Source organism: Choloepus didactylus, chromosome 4 (genome assembly GCF_015220235.1).
Source record: "Choloepus didactylus isolate mChoDid1 chromosome 4, mChoDid1.pri, whole genome shotgun sequence".
Classification (NCBI taxonomy): Eukaryota; Metazoa; Chordata; class Mammalia; order Pilosa; family Megalonychidae; genus Choloepus; species Choloepus didactylus.
In genome coordinates, this window is record NC_051310.1 from 62,187,355 (window position 1) to 62,214,336 (window position 26,982).

A 26,982-nucleotide genomic window follows, 5' to 3' on the forward strand; every position below is an offset into this window, starting at 1 on the left:
TATACCATTTCTCACCTATGAGACAAAAATTTACATATATGACATTTTCTGTTGGTGAGGCTGTGGGGAAACAGGCAAGTTTATATGTTGCTGGTGGGGATGCAAACTGTGATAATCCTTCTGGAGAGAAATTTGGCACTACCTAACAAAATTACATATGTATTCAGATTTTTGCCAAAGCAACCCCAGTTCTAGGAATCTATCCTGAAGATACACCTTGAACAATACAGAAATTCATATGCACGGGATTATTCATTGCAACATTATTTATAATTGCAAAAGCTTGGAAACAACCTAGATGCCCATACATAGAAGAGTGATTGAATAAACTATGGTGTATCAACATCATGGAGTAGTATGATGCAGCTGCTGAAAAAAAAAAAAGAAAAAGAAACAGAATGGGAAAGATCACTTTTGATAAGAAGGTATTTCCAGGACATAATGTTAAGTGGAAAAAAAAATAAAAAATAGAAAACAAAACCACACAAAAAGAATATCTATAGTATGCCTCCTTCCATGAAAGAAAGATGGAGATATAGGAAAATACACATTTCATTTGTGAAAAAGAATTACAGGAATGATAAATCAGAAACTAAAAAGAGATTGGTTACCTCTAGGGAGTGGGTGGGGGTAGAAGGAATGAGAAAGGGAGTGACACTTGGGTATATCTTTTCTTATAGTCCTGACTCTCAGAACCGTAGTGATGTTTCATATATTCCCAAAATAAACCAATCAAGATGTGGGGGGATGCCAAAGTGAAATACAAACACCAACAAAAGTGGAATAACATAACCACACTGAAGGAGATAGGGAAGAGAATTACTTTGAAAAATTAGTATTTTGACTGGATGCTATAGGGCTAAAGACCAAAAGGACTGTACGTAAGTTAGCAAATGTGATTCTCATGGGGTTGTGGGTTATAATAATTCTGAAACTACTTTATGTGTGTACTAAAATTGAACAAATAAGTATATATATGGAGAAGGAAGTTTCAAGTGAGGAAAGGTGGGGGGGCAGTGCTAAAACAAACCCTGTGATATTGGATTGGAATCCTAGGTATCAGCAAAAACTCATGGTTTTTAAAATATCTACAGATAGCTACAGGACTATAGGTGTATGCATAGGTTAGTATACAAATGTATATTTCCCAGCTTTGCCCACTGAGAGGGCCCAGAAGCAGTGACATCATAGTAATCAAAGTCAAACCTAGCACCCTGATCTTGGTTTCTAAACACCATTCTCCTATAAAAGGAGCCAGGACTCCTTGGAAAAACTATTGATTCCAAGTAGGGAAGACACATGAAGAGCTTTTAAAACTCTCATGGTACTAGAAAGTAACAAAGAACCGCCAAAATGATGGGGCATGTTGAAAAGAGACAAGCCCAACCTGAAGGTGCTCCTTAAGGCCAGAGCTGGTACAAGAAAATAAATACTAATTATATAGGATAAAATGAATTAATTATAAAGTAAATACAGAATAAAATAAATGAGTCCCTACTGATATAAAAATTGATTAAATAAATGGGGGGAGAAACAACAGCTCTTTCTTACCACAGAATTCCAATTAATAAATGCAGAAAGAAAGAAGGAAATAGAAAATCATCTTCAGGCAAACACTACAATAATAATTATTGTAGACAAAATCCACTGATAGCTGCTAAAACTAATAGTCAAAAAATTTGAGGATGAATAGGATTTGCGTAGTCTCAAAGTATATCTCCCCCAAGATGTTTATTAACTAAAAAGAGAAAGACAGTAACTTTGTAGTGGAGAAACCTGCAAAAACTACCTTAGAAATCACGTTCCTGCCATGTAAGAGAGAGTCTCTTACAAAATAGCTTTGGTTAGTTCCTTTCAGTATAAGGATAAATGGTCATAAGATTGTGTGTGTATTGTGAATTTGTTGTCGTTTTTCCTTAATATTGCCTTTTGTGAACTTAGTAAGTTTTGCCCACTCTCAATGAATATGTCTGTTATCTGATGTTTTAATTTTTCTCTTAGTCCTACACTTTAGTGTCTTCTTTGGAGGCAGAACTCTCTGAAGTTAAAATACAGACCCATATTGTGGAACAGGAAAACCTCCTTCTCAAAGATGAACTGGAGAAAATGAAACAAGTAAGGCTGTGTGGTGCTTAGTGGGGCTCATGGAACACTATGGATCTGATGGTCTGGTTTTTCTAGCCACCAAATGTCCTTTTTACTGAGCCCCATCATCTAGCATATTGTTTAGTAAAGTTGTGGACTTGAAGTACAAATCCGTGGGTATGGGCTCCTGTCGCTAATTCTAAAGTCACGTTCTAAGTTTTAGATGTTGTAAACTGTAAAGTTCTATGACTATAAATGAATCACAGCCACTTCAGTTTAAGCAATTTGTTGTTCTCCTTGCTCCCAGCCAGGTGATAAAGTAATGCAGGTTTGTTTAAAGAGAAGGTAGCTCATAACTTTCATAACTCTGTTCACTCAGATTTGTGAGGCACAGGTGCAGCTGGTTCCTGTTATGCCTTTATCTTATAGCAAGTATAAGGCATCTATCTTATGCATAAAAGTAAATTCCAGGTGTTATCAGATATGCAGCCCCTCTTACAAATTTGGCTTTAAGGGGCCTATCAAAGTTTGAAGCAAAGGCTTAATTTTAGGTATAAAAAAGGATTTACCTTAAAGTCTTTTATTATTATTAATTTATTTATAGGAATCTTTCACTTTAAGCAATCCTGATTTATAGTAGGAGAATTTAGTTGTTCTCACTGATTTATTTGCTTCACCAAAGATTTCTTTAATATCATGATATCCAAAGATTTCTTTAATATCATGATATCCTTAGATTATAAAATTCGGTTCCTTGCATCTCTTCAGCCTACAAGCATAAAGGTGCCCTTCTTGAATTCTGAAACATTTTGAGTTTGTACTTCCTAGTGTTATGTGTGTGTCAATCTCTAATTGACTCATATAAGTCTTGCTTTCCTAATGGTATTATAAGACTCTTAGAGTATTTGTGTCTCTTGTAATTCTCAGTACAGTCCTAAGGAAATGTTCAAGTCAAATACTGCTTTGCAATGTATATCTATTCTGTAATAACTAGAGAAGCTGTCTGCCCCATATAAATATGGCAGAAATTAAAACTCATAGGGCCCTTCTGTAATGTATAAATATTCCAAAGCTGTTATTACTAAGTTTATCTTAATTAACTTGGGCATACCTTTTTTCTATTACCTTTTGAAATTCCATGTTATTTAACCTCTAAGATGGTAATGATGGGTTCCACATTCATAGCATGGGAAATGTGTGCCTTGTGACTTTGCAAAGCTGGAGAATAGAAGGAAAGGGGCAGAACTGGGAAAAGAATAACATGATGAGAGCATTATTCAGCACATTTTTATTGCATATTTTTTACAGAGATGTTAGTATAAACAGTGAGATGAAAAAAACAGTGAGCCCTGTCTGCCTTTGGTAGGAAGTAGTTTCATAAGGCACCTGGACTCTTTTGGATCACGAGGGTAGAATAGCATCGGCCCACTGTTGCTAATGTAGTTTGGAGCTAGAAAGCGTGTATCATTCTGTGTGACATAATGATTTATGGGCCACAAAATACTTTTACACATATTGTCTGTAGCTCTCAGACCACATGGCAGATAGTAAACACTCAAAATGGTATCAAACTTTGCAGTGTAGTAGGTAAAAGAGAAGGTCTTTTCTTAAACCAGTGTCCAGGTACTTTAAAATCCATTTTCCTATGCCTTTCTGACTTGTTCTGATTCTTAAGGTAGTTGGATTTGTTGCCAGTTGAAGACAAGATCCAGCCCTTAAGGTCTATTTTTTCATACTATCCCTAAACCTAAAAGTAAATGAACTTAAGGTAGGAAGTAGAAATATGGTGACAAAATCATAATGATAATAAAGAACTGAAAATCTGAAAGCCAAGTAAAATGGAGGAAAATGAAATAGCTTACTATAAACTATAGGAAACAGTTTAAAACTATAGGAAACAGTCTCTAAAGCAGTGGTACTGAATGTGGGAGAGGGCCCTAACATCTGGCAATGTCTGGGAACATCTTTGGTTTTCACAACTGGGAAGGAGCTATTGTTGGCATCTAATGGATAAAGTCCAGGAATGCTACTAAACAGCCTACAATGTGTAAGACAGCCCCCACAACAAAGAATTATCAAGCCCCAAATTGTCAGTAGGGCCGAGGCTGATGCTAGAAGGGAACAAAAACAGCTTTTGGTTTGCCTTGATTCCATAAAATGGGGAGTTGAAAGCCAGTGTGTCCACACCAGCAAAATTTTAATGACAAGTCAATTTAGGCATCTTCCAAAGGGAAGGGAGCAAGCTGAAAAGCACTGATCGTTTTATCTTTAAACTTGCCCTTGTGTTGATACATTGTACGTAGTTCATGCCAATTCTGTATTCTTGACTGAGAATTCTGAAAAAGATTTTTCTAGTTAAAAAAGCATGAGGGCTTCTTTTCCATCCTTGCTTCTTGCCATTTGTTGTGCCGCTCCGCACCTGCCTCCCAGCACACCTTGTCACCAACCCTCACAAAATTGAGAAGATCAAGGGCTTTCTGCTCACACTCAGGCAAAAGGATGCCAGATCTGTCAAGCCAAGAAAAATAAGGATAATGTGAAATTTAAGGTGATGCAGCAGATACCTTTATACCTTGGTCATCACAGACAAAGAAAAGGCAGACAAACTCAACAGTCCCTGGCCCCAGATTTAGCAATGAAGGAGCTGAAAGGAACCAGCATGCTGATTTGAACCGTATTAAAATTTTTAAAATTAAAAAAAAAAAGCATGAGGAAGATGTATTATGCTACATGTTCTGTGCACAAGTTAAAACAGCATGGCAATATGTTGTCTATTTTTTCCCTGAAGGTTAAGCAAAAAGTTAGGACCATTATTTGACAATGTCTGTCTATTGAGTCTGTCTGAGCAGACATTTAGGCAGTCAACTGGAGAGTGAAGGGAGGCCAGCAGAGACTATCTTGTAAGAGTTAATCATAGTCCTCTTGGGTTTATATGTCCTCTGAAGTATCTAAAGATAGGGAAATAGCAGCCATGAAAATGCCTTGTTTATAAATACCTCTTTATAAATACAGCCATGAGATGTGATGGAAGGGCTTGTTTATTTATCTCCTACAGCTGCACAGATGTCCTGATCTCTCTGACTTCCAGCAAAAAATTTCTAGTGTTCTAAGCTACAATGAAAGACTGCTGAAAGAAAAGGAAGCTCTAAGTGAAGAATTAAGTAGCTGTATTGATAAGGTAGTAAAAATAACAAGACTTGTTACTATCATTGTACGTTGCGCACCATAATGAGCATTTCTCTGTGGACAGTGAACCTGGGCCTTCCATGTTAGCCTAATTGTTCTGAAGTATCCAAGAACAGCATTCCAGATGGCATTGTGTGACCATAGATCTCTATGCGACCCTGGAGCTTCTGAAGCCATGATTGTGACAGAAGTCTAAATTAGTTGTTTAATAATGATATTATTAATATGAGACAAACTATATAATATATACAATGCAATTATGTATATCACAATGCTACTTATATAAATAATATAAATGTTATTGTATTTCATAGACTAGCATTTTTTCCCTATCATATTTTCCCTAGCAGATCCAAAACCGCTGCTTTTTCCCCAACTGCCTTAATGGGCATTCCATATTTTTCTAATATGGTACATGCTTGAGGTTTCTAATTGCTGTCTAGCCACCATCTCCCACCTTCAAAATGTGAAGGTGTGAGAAAGAAAAATGGAAATTCCAAAAGAGAAGGAACGTCTCAAAATTCGAGGCAAAAGAGGGAATCAAGAACACTTATTTCCTTTCTTTTACCTTGCCCTGCCTCCCCATGTAAGTAGATGGTACTTGATCTCGTCAATACAAGCAAAGGTATGTAAATTGAGGCCAGAAGTGTTTGCAAATATGTCTTCTTACCTCTTTTATCTTCTTGAAACAGTTGGCAAAATCAAGTCTTTTAGAGCACAGAATTGCTAGTATGAAGCAAGAACAGAAGTCTTGGGAGCACCAGAATGAAAGCTTAAAGTCACAGCTGGTGGCTTCACAGGAAAAAGTATGTGAACAATTCTTGTTTTATCTTCACAGTTAGTGTTTTCTTCTCTCTTTCAACAGAAATACCAGTTTGAAAGAAAGGGCTCAGAATGATGGCTCATTCAATTTGACCAATATTTAACACACGCTGACTATATGGTGAAATAATTTGTGCAGCATTTCCCTCAAAGTTCATTAATTATGAGATTACTTACTTATGAAAGCTTGAGAGTAGTATACACAAATGACTGCTTATTCCTATTTAGATGTAGAGTTTCTAAGGAAGGTTTTATGTTCTATTATAGTTAAAAGAACTCTATTAACATTCCTTTTTACAAATTTACATTTTTCCAAATTGAAATATATTTGATACCAGATATTCATGTGGAGTAAAGTTCTACAAGTATGTATTTTAATTTTCAACCAAGAAGTCCTTTACAAACCATCACTACAGGCTAAAACTCAAGTTTATAAAAGTCACTAAAACCATCTTCTGTGATGCCAGTTGCTACTAGTTGATTCTGTAAGCTATCACTTGGTAATCTACCTGATGACTATATCAGCAATACCTTGCTCGAGGCCTAGTTCATCACTGTCCTAAATACAATTTAATATCCAATAAATATATATAATACCTTGTGTTTCCACTGAGCTACTGAAGAGAGGAGGATATGGTAAGTAGAAACAGAGGGTGCTTTGAAGTTCTCTTATCCTCACCCATTCATTTCTGGACATACTATCGATGAAACCATGGGGGTTTGTATAGCAGTGAAAGATTGTTCTCATGATGCAGGTTCAGAGTTTAGAAGATACTCTGCAAAATATGAACCTGCAAATGTCCCGGATTAAATCTGACCTACGAGTGACTCAGCAGGAAAAGGAGGCTTTAAAACAAGAAGTGATGTCTTTGCATAAGCAACTTCGGAATGCTGGTGACAAGGTAATTTCTTTTTTATTGAGGAATAATTTATGTACAATAAAGCATACAAATTTTAGATTTGTAACTTGATCATTTATATTGGTATTTATATGTACATAAATATGTGATATTTTACACCTCTGTGTGTAACTACCCCTAAGATCAAAAGGTAAAAACTTTCCACCCCCCCACCAGTTGATCCTCCTCCAGTTGCTACACCCAAGGTAACCACTTTTCTGCCACCATAGATTAGGAATGCCTATTTCTGAACTTCATCTAAATGGAACTATAGTGGCAAAGGAATTTTTGTACTGAGTAGGTCAGACAACGTAAGAGTTGAGGCTTCTCATAATAAAACTAAAACATTTCCTAGTTGAGGAATAGAATATAAAAGCACCCATGTGACCCTCCCCCAAAATTAACAGTCAAGAAAAACATTGCAAGAAATTAATCCAGAACCACAAACACACAAAAAAATAAAACTGAAAGGAAAGCTATGGCATAAAACAATAGTACTAAATTTTAGGAGGTAATCCATTGTTATCAAATGGGTTGTTGCTATAATGCCAGAAAGTCCGGGGACAGCTGGTGAAACTGTTAGCTGGCAGACATATATCTGTTCTCAAATAAATTAAGAACAATGTCATATCTCTCAGCCTTAAGATAGATGTTAATATTTAGCCCTACAATAAAAGTAAACATCAATTCAATCATTTTATGTCTTTGGCGATGCTTTTTTTTTCTACCCATATAAACTTTGCCTTTAATAAGATAATTGTTTCCAATTTCAAAAATACTTCTGTGATGACATTTTTCTCAAGATGAGATTGTACCTTTTTTTTTTTCCCATGTTTTGGCTTAAAAGGCAGGAGGCTTAATTAGTTGTGTTTCCTTTTTTACTTTTCTAAGCATTTTTGGGATCCAAAAGAATTTGGTAGCTTGAAAGTATAATCTTAAATTTAGCCTCAATTATATGAACAATATGTTCTTTGGATTCTAACGAAAGGATAGGATTGCACATGTGAAACTGAAAGCAGAGTTCAGCTTGTCAAAGCTTTCAAGTTGACAGTGCATTTCAGAATTCCCACTGCATCCTCTGTTAGCCAAAAGAGAAGTTATCTAGGATCAAAGCATAACCTCTTGAGGATAAGGCCACCAATCTGTACGTATTTGAATCCTCTATGGAATGGTGGTTTGCCCTACAATTATCTCTGCTGTTGGACTTGACAGAGCTGTTTTACCAAAGACCATTTTAAACAGACAATTTCCAAATTTCCAAACCTCTTTTTACTGCACTCCAAGAATATTTTTATTTTATCTATATTCACGCATTTCCATTAGAAGAGAAAGGTGAAGGCTGAAAGGTGCTTACTAAGCATTTTGCTATTAGTAAGCTTGTCAGAACAGAATGACCCATCAGCTTGTCAGCTTGTCTTTAAGGCTCTACTTTGCAATTCTCTCCTAAGAACTGGGCCCCAGAAATAGCCACCTATCAGTCAGGGTTCCACAACCAGCAGAAAAGGCTATCTTGGGACAAGTTGGATCATCTAATGAATGAAGAACAACAGCTGCTTTGGCAGGAGAATGAGAGACTCCAAACCGTGGTGCAGAATACCAAAGCAGAACTCACTCACTCCCGGGAGAAGGTAACTTGAAAAGTTTCAAAATGGTTAGTTTGACATGAAAATGAATGTTTGATATGATTGAAATGGTTCTAGAGTGTGGACTTCAGTATTATGCTATGGCAGACTTATTTTAAGAATTATAATTTATCATTTATTTGTGTATAATTTTAACATATGTTCAGTTTTTTTCATTTTGTATAAGTAGCTTATATTAAAAATCTGTGAGTTTTAATCCTTATATGCAAATATAGACTCATGGAAATTATGTTAACCATATAAACAGATTGGCTAGCTACCTAGACTCATAGTATAAATGGCAAAACTAGACTTCAGATCATGTTGGTCTAACTCCTTGTATGAGAAAACTGTGACCCTTTTTAAAGCATTTAATGTTGAAATGGTCTTTAAAGGACATGTTTTGCAACCACCAAACTGATGCTTAAATTCTCACCTCAGCCATGTGGTCAATCTTGTTTAACCCATGCTTAAACAGCTCTTTTGAAGAGGAACTCTAATTCTGAAGAGGCACATATATTTGTTCAGAACACCTACTCTGTGCTAGAAACTCTGCTCTTTGGAGTTGCAGTCGTGAATAAGACAGATGCGGCCCCTGTGCTTATGGGACTTAGTTGATGCAAATGCATTACTTGAGATGTCAACAGTCCAATACAGAGTAGATGGGATGTTCTCTTCATTTACTCGCTAAAGGTTATGCTCAGTTCAGAACAGAGGTGCCTAGCACTGTGTCAGCTTTCTTGGCACATCACCTATTAACTCCCAGAAGTTTGATTTTATATAAGAACCAGAAGTCTTCTTTTCCATGTCTTGCCCTTACAGTGTTGGGTTTTTAACCCAACCTGACTAGAAATATATTGATAGAGAAAGGATCTTTTCAAATACAGAAAGTCTAGACTTCAAGAATTGGCAGATTTGGCTAGGGATAAAAGGGGAGGGGTGTTAATATGTCAGAACCCAAGTGTTGAATAAAAGATTTTCTGTTTGTTGTTTTCCCTGGCTGAATGATTGGATTAGCATTTCTTCCTCTCATATTTGTTCTTGTTAGGTCCGTCAGCTGGAATCCAACCTTCTTCCCCCCAAGCACCCAAAACATCTAAATCCATCAGGTACTGTGAAACCCACAGAGCAGGAGAAATTGAGCTTAAAGAGAGAGTGTGAACAGTTGAAACAAAGATCTCCTACTAATAGGAAGGTGAGTTTTTGAAACTTTATCTGTGCATCTATGTTCTGGCTATAATGTGTCCCTAAGTATATGTTTCTTCCCATGCATGCTTCTAAGGAAGTGTAATCAATGTAATTATTGATTACATTGTAATCAATGGCATATTTTGGTTCTTTCTTATATCTCTTTATGCTTTTATAATCTTTTAAAAACAAAGAGTTCCATTTTATTGAGTAATGGTTGAAAAAGGACAATTTACTTTAAGCTTTCATAATCATCTTTGTTATAAGCCTTTATAAGTTAATAGGTTTACTAGCTTTTATAAGTTACCAAAATACATATATATAGCCTGAATATTAGGAATCTCACAGTATGCTCTGTATTAGTTATCTATTGCTCTGTAATGAAGCAAACATTTTTCTGTTTCTCACTGTCAGAAGTAGCTTGGCTGGATGGTTCTGACTCAGGGACTCTCACAGAGGTTGCAGTCCAAATGTTGGCCAGGGCTGTAGTTATGAGAAGGCTTCACTGGGGCTGGAGGACCCAAGCTCACTCATATGGCCTTACCAGGAGGCTTCTGTTCTTGCTGGCCAGGTCCCCGCCACCTGGGTCCCCACCACCTGGGCCACCCCAGAGCCAGTGATATGAGAGAGAGACCAACCAAGGCAGAAGTTGTGGTGCTTTTTATGACCTAATCTTGGATGTGACATACCACCACTTGTGTTATATTCTATTATTCATACAGATAACCCTGGTATAATGTGGGAGAGAACTATACCATGGTGTGAGTACCAGGAGGTGGGGATCATTGGGGACCATCTTGGAAGCTGGCCACCACATGGTCGAGCCTCTGTAGTGCAACTCAGTTTGCTTTCTGTACTCTGTCCCATGAAGTTCAAGTCTTAGACCAGTGTTACTCCAGGGGTTGTTGTTGCGACTTGTTTTTCTTTCTTTCTTTCTTTCTTTCTTTCTTTCTTTCTTTCTTTCTTTCTTTCTTTTTAACTAAAACTCAGATTTATCAGTGTTACCTTCGTTCTCTTAAAATTATGGTTTACCTAAAAATCTGAGAAGATGAAGAATATTACTTTCATAATAAATTCATAAATGTTAAAAAATAAAATTTGTGGAATCTATCATGGCCACAGGCAGTGAGAAGGCTGGTTGTACTCTAAAGCTGAAATGTATTTTTATTTCAGGGAAAGTCTTAGGATAGGTTTTAAAATAACAACTAATTTAAAATGTGCCTGGAGAGATTACACTTCTGTTTGACAATCTTGCTAACTCTCAGCTCTTTTTTCAAAAAACTTTTTGGTTTGAAATAATTCCAAACTTTCAGGACAGTTGCAAAAATAATACAAAATCTATACAGAGAGCTCCAGTATATCTCCTACAAAGATATTCACATGTATCAACTTTGGGACATTGTTCTAAAAATTTCCTTTTGGGCATTTTCTTCTCCATTATTAGATCTAATAGACAGGTAAGTCAATTTAGTGAAATACAACCAGCACTTTTTTAATTAATAAAATGTACTAGAAAGTATCAGAGTGCATGACTCATAGTAAGGATGAGTATTATTTCATGAAACTTTTCTTTCAGTGACATGTACTTATAAATGAATATGTATATATATGTACATGTGGATGTGGATGTATGTACTGGGTTGCAATATAAAATGTGTATCTTAAATGGGTGGTATCACATTTTGAAAGCCAGCTGCCTTAAGGAATCTGTTCTGTGTAAGGAGTGGTGATTCAAACTAGATTATATAAATGTAAGCAAATCACTAAATTGCATTGTTTGTTGCTTTCCTTCACTGAATTAATTGACTCTGTTCCTCCAAGAGTTGAGATTTCTGACTAGCATAAATTTGTTGAAATAAAGCCCGGGCAACTTAGTTGTTTTTATTTTGTTTTGTTTTTTTAAGGGGAGTTTTTTGTTTGTTTGTTTTGTAACAGATCAGTCAGATGAATTCCCTTGAACGAGAATTAGAAACAATTCATTTGGAAAATGAAGGCCTGAAAAAGAAACAAGTAAAACTGGATGAGCAGCTGATGGAGGTAAGTTTTTAAGCAGATGGCCTTGGCTATGAGAAATATTTTAATCCATGAATGAGCCATTTGTTGGGAGAAACTAGACATGGCATTGAATTCCTATTAGGAAAAGAGTGAAAATCTAAATACAGTGTCAAGCTGAATTCTTTGGTCTGTCTTACCAGGTTTATAGAAACTTTTGTTTACAGTCATAAGAATCCATTCTGCCTTACAGAGGAAGGAAGAATGTTGAGTGTCCTAAAATGCAAAGACCTGTACCTCAAACAATTTCAGGTGGCAGGAGCTCGGGATGATACCTCCAAAGGGCCCAGGGCTCTCTCACCACCACTGCGGCTGAAACAGTTTCCTGACATCTCCTATACTGGAGTGTTTTAAAGATATGATTGTTCTCTAAGAACCTCTTAAGTTAGGAAATACAGTCAGGGAATTTGAGAGGATTTGCACTTAAAAGTTTTATTTTAAAGCACTGCCATTGTTCATTACTACATTTGTAGTTCAACACTGCCCTGGAATTCGATAAATATTAAATGGCACATTCGATAAATATAAAAATGGTGTGTAAAACTTGTCAGCTTGGACATTAGGTTTTAAATCTACTAGATTGCTTTTTGAAAACTGGGTACAATTAAAGGATATAAAACAACTTATGTACAAATCATCCTTAATAAATAAAAATTTCATTATACTTTGGATAGATGAAAATATGTCAGGTAGTAATTATTCCAATATGTAGTGAACTGTGAACTTTATATGGGTAGAAGATGCCTTTTTTTGTGTTTTTTTAAAAATACTATGTATACATATATTTTTAAACCAAGATTATAGAAAGGAAGAGAGAGATTTAAATATTCTCTCAAAGGTAACTTTAAATAGACACTTAATTTTAAATATGGAATACGTACAAACATATTGTGTTGACATTTAAATGACTGCTGAAGTTTCTGTCAATTTTATGTTCTCTGATTTATCCACTAATGAGGAGATTAGTAAAACTACAAATAGTGAAATCCGAACAATTTTTTCTTTCTCGGACAGCATATAATAAATGTGTTCAAAACCTCAGGTTGTAGGCTGTGTTTAGATGTAGACATGCTTTCCTGATGAAGTAATTATATACTCTAGTAAATAAGATAACTGAAGCTAAGCCCAGTATGTCTAGTACCAAACTGAAAAGTAACAGGGTATACTCAATCACTGTTAGATCCTCTCCAAATGCTTTGCTCACAGGCCAGTTCTTCTCCACCTGCTCTAGCTGGCTTCATCCCCCTTCTCTCCCAGCCCCCCCTCTACATTGTCAGTCATCACAAGCAATTTCCTCTCAGTATTTCTTTTTTCTGTGACCTAGTTGTAAATATTTGCTAATGGATGATGGAAATTGAGTGTTCCTGGTGCTGTAGCTGTGTAACTAAGAGAAAAGCATGACTTTTGAATTTGAACACTGAAAGGAACATCTCATACACTATTACTCTAATGAAATTTTTGCTAGGAAATAAGAGCCATTAACTTTATGGATTTATAAAAATTGGATTTTTATTTTATATCTATAGATTAGGCTAATTTTGGGGATCTGGAACGGTTTTCAGACCATTTTTGTGTGTGTATGCCCCAGCTTACCTGAGGGATAGGGTACATTCTTCTCACTCTGCAGGGAGTGAGAGATGGTGGACAGGCAGGGAGATGTTCCTACATCAGAATCTTGGCTATTGGGGCATTTGAGAAAAGTTTCCTAGCTGATTCTAATCTGATATATGTGTTTCCTACGGACAGTGTCCTCTCCTCAGCCCTGCATACCAGTTTGAAAGTCACTGATCTAATGTAGCACTTACCCGTACCCCTGTGTAGTTAAAGATTCCAAATCACTGTGTTAGGGAGTGGAAGAGTTACTACTAGAATTTGACTCCCACTTCAGGGCTTTTTCAATTATATGAAGCAATGTTCTATAAATAAATCATTTTGGATATTCAAAAAAAGGATTCCAGACTCTTGTCAGCAGTTCTCAAGTCTGCTGTGTACCTCTGTGACAACCACCATCTCAGACACTTGAATAGCAGAAATGTTTTATAGCTTATATATATCCTGTACCTCCAAGTGCTGAGGGATTTAACAAAAGATCTGTTCCATACTGGACTTGGAATCTTGAAAATAATTATATTGAGATGGGGTGGAGTTAAAGGTGGCAAACTCACAGAGCAACCAAATTACAGTAGGTAAGGAAGCAGTTGCAAAATTAGAACTATAAGACATTTTTGTCTGCAAAATTTATATGCAAAGAAATGTAAATGTTGGGTCTTCGACAAGCTTTTACGAGTAGAGCACACATATACGTGATATATAGTATATCAAATTGGTACTGTTCTTTCTCTTTTTATAACTCATACTTTTCTTTCTCTTTTTATAACTCCTGTAATTTTCTTCTGTTTGTTTTTGTTTTGTCTGTGGCTAACCTGTACCTAGAACTCAGTTGTTGGAACTAGCAGAGAAGGGTGCAGTTCTCTGCCTGAGATAGTGTGTGAAGGTAGAACATTCTCTTTCAATGAACTTTCATAGCATGGAGAAATCTCATTAAACTCCTTGTTCATGTAATCATGTCTACTGATTATAACAGTTAATAAGTACTTAAGGTAAGAGCCAGTACTCATTTTCATTTTGCTTTAACTGTGGAATATGTCTGTATTTACATTTATGTCAGGATTTTCCTCAGTATTTAAAGCATTGTGTGTGAAGAAAATTATCCCTCTGATATAAAATCATGGGAACATAATTCTCCATCTTCTTTATTCCTGAAAATAAAGTGGTGGGTTTTCTGATTCTATAACCAGAAGTATTTTGAAATGGGTATTGGCCTACCTCACTCATAAATTTAGAGTTAAGGAAATGGATAGTGGCTCTGAAGTTTCATGATAGTGTTTAATTTTAGTTGTGTCTTAAAGGGCCTTTTATCTCCTTCTCATGAGCCTGGGGGTGCTTCATCTTGACTTTAGTACTTGTCCATGTTTGCTGCATGCCTTCCATTGAGCCCTGTGACTGCTGAACATGTAGACGGACGAGAGGTTGCATGCTTCACTGACCAAAATGCAGTGCATCCTTCTTCTCCTTTTCTTCACCCTGACTTTGATTGGCATGTTGATACATATACCATTTCCTCATTGTCTTGAACAAATATATCTATTCTATGTATTCCAATTTCCAGATGTTCTGGGGTATCACCTTATGCCCCAGAATTGCCTGTTCTTATTGTGCTATTTAATTTAAGGTTATAACTACAGATTGATAAACCAAGGTGAACTAAAATACTTTTAAAAATCAAGAAGTTATTTGAAAAAAATTGCTAACTTGAAGTTAGAAAATATTAGTCATTGAATATTTGCTTTTAAGAATCTTTATGAATGGTAAATGCTAAATCCTAATGCATAAAAGGCATAATAACTTTCTCCCTTGATTTCCCTACCCCAACTCCTTTAAAAACAAAACAGAACAAAAAAATGAGGAATGTAATCTAATTAAATGTTGTTCTTGTATAAGAAAAAATGAAGTAGAATTAAGACATACTATGTACACCACATCCGTCATTCCCTTATAGTTACTGAGAGTGACTATTTTAAGCCTAAAACTTTGAAGAAGGCCTTCTTCTTCATTAAGTATATTATCTCCTAATCAAAATGACTCTTCCCATTATTTACATCTTACTCGGGTTTGTGTGCCCTTGGTTTCCAAGTTATCGGTGGGTATGAGAGGCCATTAATGAATTCATAGGTGTTATTACTCTGTTGACACCTTCAAGGTAAGTCTGTGATTGAAGGCACTGCAGCTGACCAAGGCTTTGCCATTGTCCTTCAGATACAGCACCAGAGGTCCACTGTGATGCTTAGCCCATCCCCTCACGCTTGGGATCTGCAGCCACTCCAGCAGCAAGCCTGTCCAGTGGTGCCCAGGGAGAAGTTTCTGCAGCTTCAACACCAGCTGCTGCAGGCAGAAAGAATTAACCAGCACCTGCAGGAAGAACTTGAAAACAGGACCTCTGAAATCAATATGCCACAGGTATGAAGTGATTTTTTTTTTTTTTTTCCATTAGTAAATTCAGATGACTTATCTGATGAGCTGCCTGTTTAATTTAACTTTACCTGTATATTTGAAAGTTCAGAGGTGGGGATAAAGAACTTACATCTTCTGTCAGAGAGTTACATCTTACCTCACCTGTACTACAAAATTACAAATCCACAGAACCGTAGTGCTGCTGTTTTGTTTTGTTTTGTTTTGTTTACAGTTCTATTTTTGAGCTCTCAGCCTCTAAGCTTGGTAATTAAGTGTTCTGGGTCTCCCTTGCACATTTATAAGAGATGATGACGTATCAGGATCACTTGAGCATAGTGAACAGTTGGCTCGGTGTTATTGTCTGACAGCAAAAATATTACAAAATGCAAGTGTAACTCTGGGAGATACGTACTACTAACAAAGCATTTGCGTTTTCCTGTACTAGCTGAGTACAGCCTGCAGAGTTCCATGGAATTCACAATGGGGACCTTTCACAACTCTTGAATAAAGTAGAACATGTGGTCAGGAAAATATTTTAGTTGAGACAGTTCATTTAACTTATTTTTCTTAATAATTTGGTTTGAAAAACTATTTTTAAGAAAATCACGATCTTCTTCTTCTTTCCTTTGAATTAGCATTATCCCTGCTCATTATCAGACACAATCGTATATTACCTGGGTTTTCAAATAGTTATTTCTCTTTAGTGCTTCACTCATAGCCATCCTTTTTCAGAAGTCTCTTTACTCCTTGGTCTTGAACTATTAATTTATTCAGAATTAGGAATAAAGGAATAAAATGTACTTCTTAGTTTATTAAATTCTTTCTGATTTCAAGGGTCTTCTGTTTTTGTTTTTTGTTTTTTTTCACCTCGTTTTTTTTTATTGAGATTTGTTCAGATACCTATACAATTATCCAAAGATCCAAAGTGTACAATCACTTGCCCCTGGGTACCCTCATACAGCTGTGCATCCATCACACTTAATTTTTGTTCAATTTTTAGAAACTTTTCATTACTCCAGACAAGAAATAAAGTGAAAGATGAAAAAAGAAAAAAAGAAAAGGAAACTCTAATCCTCCCCTATCCCTAACCAACTCCCCTCAATTGTTGACTCCTAGTATTGATATAGTACGTTTGTTACTATTTATGAAAAAATGTTGAAATACTACTAACTGTAGTATATAGTTTGTAACAGGTATATAGTTCTTTCCTATATGCCCCTCTATTATTAACTTCTAATTGTATTGTCGTACATTTGTTCTGGTTCATGAAGTGATTTCTAGTATTTGTACAGTTGATCATGGACATTGCCCACCATAGGATTCAGTTTTATACATTTCCATCTTTTGACCTCCAACTTTCCTTCTGGTGACATATATGACTCTGAGCTTCCCCTTTCCACCTCATTCACACACCATTCGGCGCTGTTAGTTATTCTCACGTCTTGCTACCAACACCCCTGTTCATTTCCAAACATTTAAGTTCATCCTAATTGAACATTCTGCTCATACTAAGCAACCACTCCCCATTCTTAAGCCTCGTCCTATATCCTGGTACCTTATATTTCATGTCTATGAGTTTACATATTGTAATTAGTTCCTATCAGTGAGACCCTGCAATAATTGTCCTAATGTGTCTGGCTTATTTCACTCAGTATATTGCCCTTGAGGTTTTGTCATCAACCCATTTTTTTTAATATGGTTTTGTTCACTCACCAAACATTCCATCCCAAGTAAATAATTGATGGTTTTCTGCATGGTCATATATTTATGTGTTCACCACCTTCACCACTATCTATATAAGGGCATCTACATTTCTTCCACAGGGCAGGAGGGAGAGTCAAAGAAGGTAGAGAGGCAAAAGAAAGGGGAAAAAAAAAATGACAGCTAGGAAGCAGCAAAAGGAAAAATAACCTTAAATCAAAGTAGAATAAAGAATCAGACAATACCACCAATGTCAAGTGTCTAACATGCCTCCCCATCCCCCCCTCTTATCTGCATTCACCTTGGTATATCACCTTTGTTACATTAAAGGAAGCATAATACAATGATTCTATTAGTTACAGTCTCTAGTTTATGCTGATTGCATCCCTCCCCCAAGGGTCTTCTGTTTTCAAATACCTTGCCTTACAGTTAACATTTGGTAAGGAATTTCCCAACTCTTTTTCTGTCATCCCCTCAAAGTGGCTTTGCACAGTGACATTCACATAATTACATTTTAATTATACACTGGTGCAGTTCTGTTGTCCTTTGCCACTACTATTCTATTCTTTCTCAAGATGTACCTCCATTACCTATTCTTCCTGACAAAACTTTTAAAACTTTTCTGATGTGTTTTAAAACCCACATTTTTGGAAGCTTTCTACTTGTTGCATCAACTTCCAAATACTAAAATTAAGTTCTTAAATTAAAATTGTGGTGGTTTGGTGTTGGCAGGATGCTTCAGCTCTTCATTATATGATTGAGTCATAAAACCGTCATCTCAATTTTTAATGGATATTCTAAATTAATTGATTTGGTTAGGATTCTACCCTTTGCTCTCTCATACACATTATTTTCAAAACATGCTCGTCCCAACCCATTGACCAATGCTTAAATATAAAAATATCTGTTTACTCCAATTACTTAAGGGCTAGATAGACAAAAACTATTAAGATATTTGGGCTTAAAAAAAAAAATTCTGCAGCCAGATGGCAGTTGGACTGCTTATTGCTCTCACTAGAATGCCACCCACAGGCTCTCCAGTTTCCAGTCACTGAGCTGACTAATCTTAAGAATACACAATATTATTAGAATCTGCACGTTGTCTGTGTGTAGAGTGATGTGATTTCTTCTGCCTTTGTGTTGCTTTGCTTGCTTTTGTAATGCTAATGTGTGTGCTTCTAAATATTGTTTGCTATATAAATGTGTGCATTTAGACCCCCCCAAAAAACATAATCTTGACATCAGGGTGAAGTACCACTTGCCTTCTTTCTCTAGGCCTTGCTACCGGAGCAGCGAGCAGTGCATGCAGATTCCTACAGAAGGATTGGGCACCTGTGAAAACTGGGCTGCTATTGATGGCATTTCTTACCCTGGCAGATACTCAAATGCACATACCTGCACATGCATACACACAACACAAACACAAAAGCTTAAGCTGAGAGATGTTTGGGAACCAAGTGCTCTTTTAAATTATTATTATTATTATTATTACTGTTTTAAGCCTTTGCAGTATTATGTCTCTTATTTATGTAGAATAGTTTGTGAATCAAATTCACAAATTTCAGCTTGTTACAAATCATTTTATTTATACCATTTGAAGAGTGTGGATTTGAGATTCTTGAAAGGGTGTATTCTACATATTTGTCTCATTCCATATGTTGTAGCTATTTTTAACAAAAGGTACTGCTTTTATATATGGAATTTGAAGAAAATCAGGGTTATTTATACTGTTTTGTATAAGATGTATGATACTTTTTTTGACAGAAAAAAGGAAAATTTTTGATGAAACAATAAAATAAATTTTAAATATATGACTGCCTTTGTTTTTCCTCTTCTTCCCACTCTTTGCCATATTCCATGTTCTTCTGATTCATTATTTGTTATTATGGTTTTTGTTTTGTTTGGTTTAGTCAAGTAGGAATCAGGCATTTTCTATTTATGTTTGAACTTTTAAAAGCCACTATATCTTTTTAAATACAGGATTTTTAAAAAGCTAGGTGTTCTCAAAGTCTGATTTCTTGAAATTTATTTTTGGCATTAAACTCTTGCCTCCTAAAATTTTTTGTGTTCAAATTAGTCACATGCTTTAGTTGTTTCTTTTATGACTTAGTAAATGCTATTTATCACTTCTTGCCTTTTGGCTAAAATGAAGTGCAGAAAATGCTATTATTTAATAACCAAACATGTTGCCTTTTGACTCATTTGGTCATTCTCCTTTGCTTTTTAAAGAGTGCCTTTTCAAGAATACTTTTAAAAGCAGGTTATGCCATCGGTCATTATCATCTGAGTTTTGCTTAAATATTCGAAGAACCTTTTGAAATCTGAAATTCCTTATGTGAACATTTTTGGGGATGGGCAGAGGGTGGGCAGTCAGCTGCACTCTAAGCTGTCTCGAAGTCCCTCAGCTCTCAAAAAGGCATGTACTCTTTAATCTGTCGCTGTTGTGTGAGAGGAGGAAGGAAAAGCTGGGGTTCTTTTCCTGCCCTATTGTTTTAGCTGGGAGCTGTTTGCAGGGAGAAGATTCTTAATTTTAAATCTGTTCTGATGCTAAACCCATCCTCCAAACCAGATGTTTGCTTCACATTGGAAAGTCAAATTGGGAAAACAGATGACTAGAATAATTGGCAGAAGAAGCTGATTACTATGAAGAAAGAGACACCCTTGCAGTAATCAGGAAAAACAGACACATGTATTGCAAGCTAACTGGACATGTTAGACAATTCTGAATGAACTCAGATTTTGTTTTATTATTGAAAGGCCCACAGTTTTGCAAAGACCCAAAGCATAGATGGAGGGTAATAACCATCTTTTAATTTCTGTGGATACCTACTTTACTAGAAATGCAACTAGATGTTAAATTATGTGTTTTAAGAATTTTGCTTTATCTCAGGGGAAGATGGTAACACAGGTAAGATTCTTTTTATTTTTATTTTTTTTATCTTTGATTCTTTCTCTAATAGGGTTATTTTTCTAATGTGCAACCCATGCAATGCTCAGAGCTCTTCATTTCATCAGAAACTCATTCTTCCTGTTACAAAGGCAAAGCATCTGCTGTCCTTTCTCTAGGCATCTTTGGGGAAAATAAATTAGTAGTGGTTTTCCTTTTAGTGTGATATGATTTACAAATAATGCACTTTTTTCCTTCCCTGCAGGGAAACCATGAACAACTGGTTACTGTCATGGAGGAACGAATGATAGAAGTTGAACAGAAATTGAAACTGGTGAAAAGGCTTCTTCAGGAGAAAGTGAATCAGCTCAAAGAACAAGTGAGCCTCTCGGGTCATCTCTGCCCACCCATCCCACATTCCAGTTTTAAATTTCTTTATTGCCATTAATTTATTAACCTTTTTTGTTGTCTAATAAAGGCAAATTCTACCATAAACGTCTAGAAGAATTTAGGATTCTCTCTCCCCTCCTCCCACTCCAAAAATATAAATTCTGTAGTCTACATCATTTTTCCCAAAGCACTTTTAAGGCATATGTTTTTCCACAATTAAAACTTGTATATTTGCTAACAATGACTCACATGGAACTAAAGCATTTCTAATGAGGTTCAGTGGCTCAAATTGAATATTTACAGATTTTTCTTTTTTGCCCAAGCCAGGAAATGTTCCTATTTAAATAAATAGAAAAAAATGGTATTGGTTCTCATTTGGGAGAGGAGGGTAATAAATGGAACTTTAGCTTATGACAACCTCAAAAAGTACCTTATTGCTGTAGCCAGACTCTAAAAGAATATACTTAGAATCAAAGTTTGGACTCAGAATCCCAGGACCACTAAGTAGGCTTATCTTTTTCACCCGCTGGTGGCAGGGGTGGTCTCAGGGTTAAGAAAATAGCTGTGCATTCACTGAAGAGAATTCAAGGAGAACTTCTGGGAGAGTTTTATGGATTCTTTGGAAACTGAGATTTGAGATGGACTGGTAGAAAAGGGGACAGAAACTAGGTGCATAAAACCAAAGAACAATCCCAGAGGAGGGTCTGAATGCAGAGGTAGACAGGATCTCTCTTTGCCCCATATCTGAATACACAAAGTAGAGAGGAAGAGAATGTCCTGCTCAATAAACATTTATCCATTCAATCTTTTTATCATTTATTCAGCATGTAGTTATAATGTGCCTGTTCCAGGTGCTGGAGCTACAACAATGGGCTAAACAAAGTTCCTGTCCATATAGAGTGTAAATTCTAGTATATCTACAAGGTGTCAAACATTGGGCCGGTGGTATGTTCAAAAATAAAGACAATAGGATCTACCGAATTTTCAGTAGAGGGGAACACAGAGGAGAGATATGTGATTAAATCCAGGGTTAATGAAAGCTTCCTTAGGGCTTCTTAAACCAAGTCTTAAGGGTTAAGTAATATTTGGACAGGTGAAGAAATGTGGGGGAGGCCTTCTAGGCTGTGGGAACATCATGGAGTTATGACAACATATGGAACATTCTGGCATCACCAATTCATATTGTCCTGGGAAAGGCAGAAGGGACTGAACAGGAAGGCAGGAACAGGGCAGTAGAGGCCTTGCATGCTGGGCAAAGGAGTTTGAATTTTATTCTGTACGTGATAAAGGGTCATCAGAGTGTTTTTAATGAGAGGGAGGGAGGGAGGAAGAGAGAGAAAAATTGTATTAGAAGGAGTTCAAGGGAGAGTAAGTAGATTGTGAAGTATATGTCACATGTGTAATTTATCTAGGTTCTGAGCTTCAGAATGTTATCATCCCTATCGCTGCCCTTTGAAATGCTAATAAATTAAATAGCTACTCTTCAGCTGTCTTTCTCCCCTTCAGTCTTTATTCTTTTAGATGCCCTGCTTAAAATGCGTTTAAAATGAGGAATTAAGAGTACAATGAGCGAAGGAAGGATTGGAAAATATTAACAGAAGCAATAATAAATTATCCTAAGGCTGCTGGCAAGTCTTCTTTCCCCAACCTAGACCAAATATTCTAACCATAAAGATTAGAACATACCTTCTAGATAAGGCTCTATACAAAAGAGGAAGAGTTAATTTAAATTATTTAGCTGAGAAAAACTTTCAACTTTGGCCCCACAAATATCAATCTGTTCTTTTTATTAGTGACTTCTACAAACATATTATGCAGAGAAACAGCTTGGAAAAGTCTATTTGCTTCACTTGCATCCCTGATGCCAGGTCTGATGTTAAAGCAGTATTGTAAATAAAAGGATATAATTTATAGAAGCCATTTGCCCTTAGAAACAAGTGTTTTTATTTCAGACCTTAAACTTCAGCAGATTTATAGAAATGGAGTCAAGATGTTTCTGGTTCTGTTTCTAGCTCTGCAAGAATACTAAAGCAGATGAGATGGTGAAGGATTTGTATATTGAAAATGCCCAGTTGTTGAAAGCCCTGGAAATGACTGAACAGCGACAGAAAACAGCAGAGAAGAAAAATTACCTCCTAGAAGAGAAGATTGCCAGCCTCAGTACTATAGTCAGGAATCTGACACCAGCACCATTGACTTCTCCACCTCCTCTGAGGTCATAGCAAAACCAAAGGATACACTCATATTTGTGCACTTTACTGAAAGGGATGGAATATTTCAGTAGGTTCTCTCAAACCTCTTTTTAAAATTTATTTATTTTTTTACCTTTAATGGCTTAAAATTAAGCCTAACCTAAAACTGCCAGCAACAGAATTAGAGTCTTCATTATAGTTTTCCCGAATAGACCCTTATAGGGATGTTGAACAACTATTCACATATTTCACTGTTTAAATTATTCCCAACTTTGAATTTAAATATATATATATTCTAATAGCCACCAAGAAGGTGGATATATGAAAACAATTCAAGAACCTTAAAATCCTAGTTTTGAATGAGTTTTTAAAAATCACTACTATGTACAAATCTTTGTGTAAATTTCAGATATTTTAAATGTGAGATCTGATTAGAACAGTTGAATTTTATTTATTGTAAAACCAAATTTAGGTGTTCTTACACATTTAAATACTGAAAAGTCATTCTGTTTCTAATAGGCTTTGTTCTTTGAATTAATTGGTAGACTTTATTTGATAAGGAAGCTGGGCTTAATAACCACTGCAGTCAAAAAAATCCCAAGTCCATATAACTCTACCTTCTAATGCCTATGACAGTATTACCGCTATTGATGTATTACAGTTACAAAGCTGATTTACTCAATTGCGCTGTTAATTAATTTTAAAGCTTTACTTTCTTTAAACAGCCTCTTTTTTCCTCTTAGAAATGGGAACTTGTCTTCTAAAAAATGGATAAAGCCACATTTTTAAAGCATTTGAACTATAGGTAAAGCACTGAAACCAAGCACTTTGGCGTAAACAGCAAACCTTAGAAGAGAGATAAGCAAACCTCATGTGGGGTTTTCTCTCTCCAAAGTCTTGGAGTCCATGAACTTACTCAAGAACTCAGGGAACAATACTTTAAACTGTCTTCCTGAACTACTGTAGGGCCTCTTTAAGAATTTGAAATGTACAAACCATGTAATGTTATTTATTTGTCTTATATATTTACAGCCATAGTAGAATTTTTATCTCTACATTTTTAGTGAATTTAGCAATCTGAACAAAGGCCTTGATATTAGAGTGAGAAACGTCTTCTAACATATGAAGAATTTTTTTGCTTGTTATTTGTTTAATTTAGGTCAAAATTTTCACCCTTCTTACTCCTCTGTACCTCAAATCTGATCATAAAGATTTCTTACTGTGATAAGCATTGGCATGCCATTTGAGGTAAAGGAGTGCCAAACAGGACTTTCATTCAGTCTCAAGACCAGAACTTTGTAAAACAGCGAAGATTTTAAATTGGTTGTTTTCAAAGTAGCATCTCTGCTTCTAACCTACTTCAGCCAACAGCTGGTGGAGAACTTTCTAGGTGCAGGACACTAACAAAGCTCATCAAAGCCACATATTTGATTTCCTGGGAGATTAATTAGATCAGAAACATTTACCTGGATGTATTCCAGGAAGGCCATGACCATCTATTTACAAGAAGTATAACAGCAAAATCAAACACTGCTTTATGGGCAGGGACATAAGATGAAACAAACTGCCTAAGAAGTCATCATACTGTCAGAAACTCAATCTCAACAGAACAATTTCATCAAGGGACCTCAGAGTTCCTGGGGGCCTAATTATCCACGAGCCCCACCTGCCAATCCAGGAGTCCTCATGTAAGAGCCCTGCTAAGGTGTGGTGGTTCGGGGGTTGAGAGCCCATGCTGGTGAAGCAGACCTTTTAATTTTTGGACAGCTCTTGTTATCAAAAAGTTTTGGTTTCCCCTTGGAAAAAGAATTAATTGTAAACCTTCCTTATAATTATACATCAAATGATTGACATCTGCAACATGTCCTCCCTAAATCTTTTTTTTTTTTCCAGTGTAGACTCAGCTACTTGTATAGATTTAGCTTTATCACTTAAAACTGTGGATAGGCCTAGGCTAAGGTCAAAAATAAAACTAAGCATTTGTGGTGTACTCATGTAATATATTTCAGATTACTCAAGGTTATTGCTATTGGAACTAAACACCAAGCATATTTCTCAAATAGCTAGTTTAGCATGTGATCACATTTTTGTTGTTGTTTTTACATTATGGAAGAGTATAGGTTAATTTGTATATTTCCTATACATTTGTATTTATGTGTATATAAAATGCTGTACAATGAATGAAAGTTTTAGACAGCATTTAGAATTCCTTTATCCAAAACCAAAATGCTGCTCAAATGAAAGTTTGTTAAACCAATATCCAGGTGCTTATTTTCCTGCTTTACTTCACTTACAAGATTGTTGGAGAAAAGAAGATAAAAAAAGAGAAGTACCTTAAATTTACACTTTTGTGCAGCAGTTTATTTTTGTAGACTTAAGAGTGGGAATTTAACTGGCAATTTATAAAATAGCATATAGCTTTTTAAAGACCTTTTAAAGAGATTATATTTATTGTTAAAATGAAATGTTTTGTTTTCGCTTTCAGAATCTAGCACTCTTCAAAATCACAAGATATGTGTTCTTTTATAGGCACTTAAGATGCTCATTTATTAAAAGCACTGGTTTTTAAACTTTCTTTTGACTTCTTTAAAATAGTCCTAGAAGACAGGATCTTCTTTTCAAGGAAAGGAACTCAAGTTTGCCTTCATGATAATGATACATTACACTACTAAAGGAAAATGTGTGTAGTAAAACCTACATTATTCTATATTTCTTCTGTTTTTTAGAAGCCTGAACTTCTTAAACTCAAATTCGTGAGAGAAGTAGAAAGGGAGGGGTAGAACCAACAACAGTATTTTGTTTTATTTATTTTCCTAAAACTCTTATTAAATCCAGATTTTAGAAATTGTCATAAACGTGAATCCTTCCCAAAAGCTTCAAGTGCATTGCTTATCTATTTAACCTTTAGCATATTTTACATTAACAGATCTGGAAGTCATAGGCTTTCGAGGTGTGGGAAGAGATCTTACAGGCCTAGTATTTCAATAATGCATCAATACCCAGGCAGGTATTTTTATGGCAGATTTTGGTTTTTAATGTGTGGAAAATGAATTTTTAGTTTTTGTGATTCCTTTTTCTTTCTGGCTGAGCAAAGGAAAGGAGAAAGGTATTGTTATTATCAGCATATAAAAGGTATTCCCAATCCAGGCAAGGCTAAAAGCTTTGGAATAGTATTAAACAAGTCCAGTTTTTGAATGGATTACCTGTAATGACTCATTGGAATGATATAATTATACAAGTAATGCCAAATACCAAGTCAATGCCTATTAACTTAGTCATTCCATATTTAAAACTTTTTCTTTATATCATTTTTGTATCTATTCAACCATTTCATCACAGTAGTTTTGGTTTTATGGCATATGTATAGCTGTTCACTAAGAAATCGCTAAACTTAGATTGTGCTTTTCAGCTTTTGTGAACTATACAAAGTTAAAAATTTATTATTATTTGGGGAGACATTACCACAGCATGATTTAAAGAAATACTGATTTTGTGAAGGAACACCTAAGGTGGAGAGAGCCCGAGTTCATCTAAATTCTGTTCAGATAAATGTTAGTGTGTATGTATTTATATTGGCTTTGTATATTTCATCTTAGCCATTCTATCCTAGGAAGATTTTAATGTGAACTTAAAATATAAATAAATAATTTTGCAAATTTGTCTTTTGTTTTCTTTACACCCTGAACTTTATATATATATCTATATTTTTTTATTGAGATTGTTCACATACTGTACAACTATTCAAAGATCCAAAGGGTACAATCAATTGCCCATGGTAGCATCATACAGCTGTGCATCCATCAACACAATTTTTTTTTCAATTTTTAGAACATTTTCATTACTCCACGTAAGAAATAAAGACAAAAAAAGGAAACTCAGATCCTCCCATACACCTAACCACGCCCCCCTCCATTACTAATTCACAGTTTTGGTACAATACCTTTGTT

General features: G+C 35.7%; 1 protein-coding gene and 1 pseudogene across 9 annotated transcripts in view; both read left to right on the top strand.

Annotated features, from left to right (window-relative positions):
* NIN (ninein) overlaps positions 1-26,693 on the top strand; it is a 103,144-nt gene extending 76,451 nt beyond the window's left edge. For 4 of the 9 annotated variants that reach the window (XM_037832745.1, XM_037832741.1, XM_037832749.1 and 1 more), the window contains 10 exons: positions 2,002-2,115; positions 5,141-5,263; positions 5,964-6,077; positions 6,849-6,995; positions 8,441-8,620; positions 9,663-9,809; positions 11,738-11,839; positions 15,671-15,871; positions 20,719-20,832; positions 22,856-26,693. In XM_037832745.1, the coding sequence (XP_037688673.1) occupies positions 2,002-2,115; positions 5,141-5,263; positions 5,964-6,077; positions 6,849-6,995; positions 8,441-8,620; positions 9,663-9,809; positions 11,738-11,839; positions 15,671-15,871; positions 20,719-20,832; positions 22,856-23,065 (1,452 nt within the window). In that variant the 3' untranslated portion in view covers positions 23,066-26,693. Of the gene's footprint in view, positions 1-2,001; positions 2,116-5,140; positions 5,264-5,963; positions 6,078-6,848; positions 6,996-8,440; positions 8,621-9,662; positions 9,810-11,737; positions 11,840-14,287; positions 14,349-15,670; positions 15,872-18,841; positions 19,297-20,718; positions 22,157-22,855 lie in introns of those variants that run through there. The other 5 variants (XM_037832746.1, XM_037832747.1, XM_037832744.1 and 2 more) reach the window with 4 other exon arrangements.
* On the top strand, positions 3,623-4,756 carry LOC119530878 (annotated as a pseudogene).
* Positions 26,694-26,982: the final 289 nt, after the last annotated feature.